Here is a 5,757-nt window from a genome sequence, read left to right as displayed (position 1 = left end):
ATTGCAGAAGCACATCATGGGTGGGTGATAGTCCAATTGACCCTCCCTGTATGGGATGAGAGAAGAAGAGGTCCCGTAGTCAAAGCTCCGTCGAGAATAAGCTGATGAGCTACTACTCCTCGAACTCGCCATGCTCTCAATCACTCTCCACAGCCCCGTCGAGGTCACTGCCGCTCTCTCCACAACTCCGTCTAGGTTGTCGCCGCTTCGCCTAATAGTCTCGATCTAGGGTTTGGCGAATGGGGAACGAAGGCCTCGACACCGACGGGCCCATTTAACCTAGCTGCTGAGTCATCAAGGCTGATGTCGCGTCAGCGAAATGCTGCGAAAAGGGCAGGCTGAGTTGTCGCCACATAGGACGAAACCACTATCAAAACTTGTTAAGAAGGTAAATTATACTGGTTTGAATAGTTGAAGGAGATGGGATATCTGGTTTTTACAATTTGGAGGAACAAACAGACTCGAGCAATAATTGAGGGAGACAATATGGACTTTTTCCATGTTTCTTTAGGAAGACCAGCAGCAGCGAAGTGGGCACCATTCTCTTCGAAATCTTGGGCCTCCTTCATCCTCTTCTACCCGGGCCATATAACTAGCAGGTTACAGCCTGATCGGCCCATACCACTTTAAGATGAAATTTTTGTACCTCTCTCTAATGCTTTAAGCAAGAGACTATGAAAATAATGGTGCTTTGCTGCGGCCAGTGGATTGGTCAGTACATGAAATCAGCGTTCCTTTCAGCTTGAGGCCACTATCAATAACCTCTTTTTGGCCCAAGGCACCCAGCCTGTTCATACTTGATACGATGCCCAGTCAAACACATTATGGTGGAAATCTTCCTCACTTTGATTCGAAACACCTTGTCTCATTTTTCTTGAGAATTAATCTAAGCTATACTTTGGTAGGTTGATTTCGTTCATTTCTTTTGGTTTTCAGAATGCAGGTTATTTGGCATTTGGATTGAAAAGAGCCCTAAAGAACCGCAAGTCGATACATTCGTGCCCTGATAAGATGATGCAGGTCTGTAGCAACCGTAGCTACTGGCGCGTTCAGATAATGTTGATGTCAGGCTGAGTGCAGGGCAAATCTAGGGAGGGGAAAACACGATGTGACGATGGCCGGGAAAGAGGCAGCACGCCGGCAAGGACGGTGACAAGCACGCCGACAATAAAAAAAAATCTCATGTTCCTCCATAAAACTAAATATCTAATAAATTCTCCAGTGTATTGATGTGTATAGGACTTTGTAAACAAGAGTGTCTGTTGTTTCAAATCAAAACTTAATTAGTAATGTAAACATAGTACATGACATGATCAATGTTATACAGATAAATTAAAGACTTTATAGTATGATTACTAGGAGCACAAGGGCCCGGACGATACAAACGCACAACTGCAATGCACCATCACTCGGCCTTCTTGCACAGGGTTGGTCACTCTAAGAAAGTCCTAAAGAATGTACACTTCAGTGCCAGGCAAGATTTTTCCAGTAAGCTCACTTCTAACAGAAGCTCGACTAGCCAAGAAATCTGAAGCATTACATTGACAAAGACCCAATTCCTTTCTTGGAGATATAGTTAAAACCTTCAGGACAGGGGCATTTTCCACGATGTCTACAAGAAATTCAAGTTGTCCCTTAATCGCATTAAATCCTGTGATATGCACTTTCCTTAGATAACTATATGAACAACGCGGAAGGCTTCTTAGAGGTCCCCGTCCCACACCTTTCAAGCAAGATGCATCAAACTGCAAGAGTACAATGAAAGAACAGTACGGTCAGTGTATTATAGTCAAAGCTATGATGATTCTGATGTCAAATTACTTTCTCAATCATGAAAGTTTTAAGGACAAAACTTTATGCACTCTAAACTTTGGTTAAAGGAAGTATTTATTCAATAAATTCTTAACTTAATGAGAGACAAGTAGTTCTATGAGCCAATTTTTACACCTTTTAGTTACATGTCACCCTTCCCGCTCGTGAAAAGGTGGAAAAAGCAACAGCAAAGCGCATGATGGGAGAGATGTTGGCATAACCGCGAAGTACATATATACGACAATCAACAAACCTCCTCAATGGTAAACAGATAAACAACATCTACATATAAGCTGACTAACTAATAGCAAGCTACAATATCAGAAGGGACCTATTTGCACTCAATTCGCAAGGACCTGTGGTGCAATTTATCCTCTAGGAAATAAATTACATGTAGGCACGCAGCTGCTTGCTAGGCATAGTACTTCATTGGCTTCTTATCACAAGTCTCCAAACTAAACATAACATTAAAATATTGAAAATAAAATCTGTGGTGAATTTACATAGTGTTCAAATAGGAAAAAAAAGCGGGAAAAGCAAATCTCCAAGTTCAAACTAGAAATAATAAACAAATATGAGATGCTCAGATGCACGAGATCACTACTAGCAGAGTGCGACCCAGAAAGAGTACTTACATGCATCTCAAGCTCCTCAATCAAAGGCGCAGCTCTCAGGAAGGACGCCAACGAGAGAATATTATCACTTTCACGATGATTTACAAAGAGAAACAACCGTAAAAATTTCAGCTGGGAAAAACTGCAAATATGTTCCAGCAATAAGGGTGTCTGAAAGATAGAAAATTGTCAGATATAAACTTAATAATGAGTCTAAAATAGTAAAATTTGTAATGTTTTGCGAGAACAGACCTCTAATGGTAGATAACTAGTCCGCAAAGTGACATTTTGCACACCCTGGAGCACATCTGGAAACACAGTAAGGACATACTCAAAAGTGATACCATACAGACGAAGTTCTGCGGTTTCTAGTTGCTTAACTTGACCAAGGTTGATAGGCAGTTGCCCTCCATGGTAGACAAAAGTCTTGAGATTTTCTGCACGTAGCTCTACCTTTGTAATGCTGCAATGCGCGATACGCAAGTACAGCAAACGGGACAATGGCTGTTTCACCCTAAGTTCATCATTCACATGACATCTAATGAAGCTCAACCACTCGAGATAAGCACAACCTGATAGCATCTCATCAAGATCCATTCTAGATACATCAAATAAATGCAGATCAAGCTTCTTCAGGTTTGGGAAACCCCTAAACAGGGAACGTGGTCTGAAGGAAACACAGCTAAGCTGAATATGTCGTATTCGAGATATGCTTGCACTATTAAAAAGCTCAATGGGAAACATGTATCTATCCTTGACACCCATAAACTCATATGGCGCTAAATCCAATGCTAGATTCTTCATATGTGATGACACAGCAAAATTAATCCACTTGTTGAGATGATCAACTAGTATGCTGTCAAATTCAACTTTGACCTCAAGTTCTTCAACCACCTTGCCATGAAGCTGTTGCAACACCGTATTAACACCGTCAATGAATTTCTGGGTGTATCTTTGTTTGCCACAGAAGTATCGACGCCCGCCACATATTGCAATGCAATCAAGACTTAGTTTGGAAGAAATCGTCCACATATGCCCCCACTTACTTGACAGGACACTGGTCCTAACAACCTCATTAAGCTGCAATTTTGAAAATACCCTGTGTAGCACATCCTGCAGCAAAGCAATAATGTACCCTCAACCATCCCGGAAATTTAATTTACTCAACAACATATTAAATACGAAAGTTTAGCATACCTCCGGGAGGTCTCCAAGTTCAATATGTGGTCGCCGCATTCCGTAGATTGGTTTTTGAGGGCAATGAGTTGATACCACGCTTCTGCATATAAGGTTGTTTCCATTCCCTATACTACAATAGACAATGTCAAGTCCTCCAATTAATCTGGTATCATGACAATACGATAGGTGGACAGTCGGGAGGACTGATAAACAATAGAAACTAAAATGTAACAAGACAAACTATGCCAAAATGTTAAAACTCTGAAAATATCATAGCAACTATCCATGGTTGAACCCTGAAAATCTCACTCTACATCACCTTTCAGACACATAACAACTTACAGCTGACCTTGATAAGGCCTAAGCGCTCACATCGGAGGCCTAGAAGTGAATATTCTCTCCATCACTAAACAAGTGTTGTTTAGGGCATATCCACTCAGATTCTTATACTTTTACCACTGTCATAGAAAAAGGTTTATTTTTTAGCAGTAGATTTGCTATCAGAAGTACTTCCAGTTTTGTATTGAACAAATTACTGTGCACTTATTTAGTATAAAAGTACTTCTCTTCTAGGTATTGTTCCTTCGGGATGAAAATAGAGCAACCAGCCCTGGATCCGTGTCCTCTGCTATCAGGACACGAACCACCAGATGTGCCATTTTGTTTGGTACTTGATGCATCCTGAGGGGCAGGAGAGGATTTTGATTTAACTAAGCATTATCTAGCGCTGTCTGAGTGTTAACCTGAAATCGATTTACTAAACAATGTCACAACTAAAGTCGAATAACCTTCCTTAATATTGTCAAAAACACCAAAATTTTGATCAAAGATTGCAGCTTTAAGACAGAGTGTCCCAAATAAGCAAGCATAACATCAGGCAAATACAATAAAGGAGAGAGCTTTAGCTAACTCTCTGATTTTCACCATCTCTACTTTGCAAGGATGAGATTGCTGTTCAGATCTAGCAAAACACTACTGAAACCCTTTTGGGAAATTCACTTATCTTTTCAGAGACACCAAAATCCTGATCAAAGATTGCACCATTTAAGAAGAAAGAGTGAAAAAAGATTTAAGAAGAAGAGGATCTCCTAAGTAAGCCAGCACAAAATCAGGCAAATACAATAAAAGAGTGAGCTTTAGCAGAACCTCTGATTGTTTCCATCTCTACTTTGGCAGGATAAAATAGCCTGTTCATATCTATCAAAACACTACTGAAACCCTTTTGCAGAACAAATTCACAAAGAAGTCGAAATGACCTCCTTTTATATAGTCAAAACACCAAAATCCTGATCAAAGGTTGCAGCTTTAAGACGAAGAGGACGCCCTAAGTAAGCCAGCCTAAAATCAGGTAAATACAGTAACCCTCTGAAATTTTTTCCTATCTCTACTTTGGGAGGATGAGATCACTTGTTCAGATCTATCAGAAAAAAAACAACCAATCACTTGAAATAAATATGTATATAGATAGTTGCGAGAAGCAGACCTAACTGGACGGCCGTCGCCGACACGGACCAAAACCCTGCCGCTGTGGTCGAGATTATGGCAGGCGAGACCGAGACCCGCAGGGCCGCCAACGCCGCCGTCGCCAATTTCGGCTATCACACCGAGATTGTCGAACGCACAGCGGCGGGAGCTGCCGACGATGCCAAAAACGCCGCCCGCAGGGCCGAGTGCATAGGCCATGCGAGCGAGAACACAGCCGACACCTTTAAGAGCTCTCCAGACGTGATCCGGATCTACGCCGTCGTGACCGCCCTCCGCCGCCCCCGCCGTGCAGAGCGTGGCCGCCATGGTTCCGATTACCCTCCTATAGCCACCACCGCGGTGGCTTGGGATTTTATTGGGGAAGTTTATGGGGGTGACTCGAACTCGACTATATCCGTGCGGTTCCGATAGCAACACCATTTAATTTATTTTTTCGTTTTACCAGCATTGTTCTTTTGACAACGTATAATGTACGGACAGCCAACGGTCGCGCCACGTTTCCCGTTCAGGGCCACTGAACCGCGTCCCCTCCGGTGGGCCCACCCAATATCCCTCTGTACCTACGCACCTGTTACAATCTTTTTTTTTTAGACCACGCTTGTTACAAACTGCTCAACCCTCCTACACCATAACGGGAGAGAACATTTTCATTTTCAGAGTTTGTGGT

General features: G+C 42.2%; 1 protein-coding gene across 1 annotated transcript; it reads right to left on the bottom strand.

Annotated features, from left to right (window-relative positions):
- Positions 1-1,260: 1,260 nt before the first annotated feature.
- On the bottom strand, positions 1,261-5,488 carry LOC133930705 (F-box/FBD/LRR-repeat protein At1g13570-like). Its single transcript, XM_062377420.1, has 5 exons — positions 5,089-5,488; positions 3,624-3,735; positions 2,679-3,539; positions 2,448-2,597; positions 1,261-1,745 (listed from the first exon to the last, which is right to left on the bottom strand). Exons 1-5 carry the CDS (start codon positions 5,394-5,396, stop codon positions 1,449-1,451), a joined length of 1,728 nt encoding a protein of 575 aa, XP_062233404.1. The 5' UTR covers positions 5,397-5,488; the 3' UTR covers positions 1,261-1,448.
- Positions 5,489-5,757: the final 269 nt, after the last annotated feature.

Source organism: Phragmites australis, chromosome 10 (assembly GCF_958298935.1).
Source record: "Phragmites australis chromosome 10, lpPhrAust1.1, whole genome shotgun sequence".
Taxonomy (NCBI): domain Eukaryota; kingdom Viridiplantae; phylum Streptophyta; class Magnoliopsida; order Poales; family Poaceae; genus Phragmites; species Phragmites australis.
This window is presented reverse-complemented; position numbering and strand designations above follow the sequence as displayed.

Bases quoted from the DNA above. Each gene is read 5' to 3' on its own strand.
- LOC133930705 (XM_062377420.1), bottom strand. From the start codon at position 5,396: ATGGCGGCCACGCTCTGCACGGCGGGGGCGGCGGAGGGCGGTCACGAC. The intron at 3,736-5,088 runs GTCTGCTTCTCG...TGTCTATTGTAG, and splicing joins GGCGACGGCCGTCCAGTTAG to TATAGGGAATGGAAACAACC. The intron at 1,746-2,447 runs GTAAGTACTCTT...GTACTCTTGCAG, and splicing joins TTGAGGAGCTTGAGATGCAT to TTTGATGCATCTTGCTTGAA.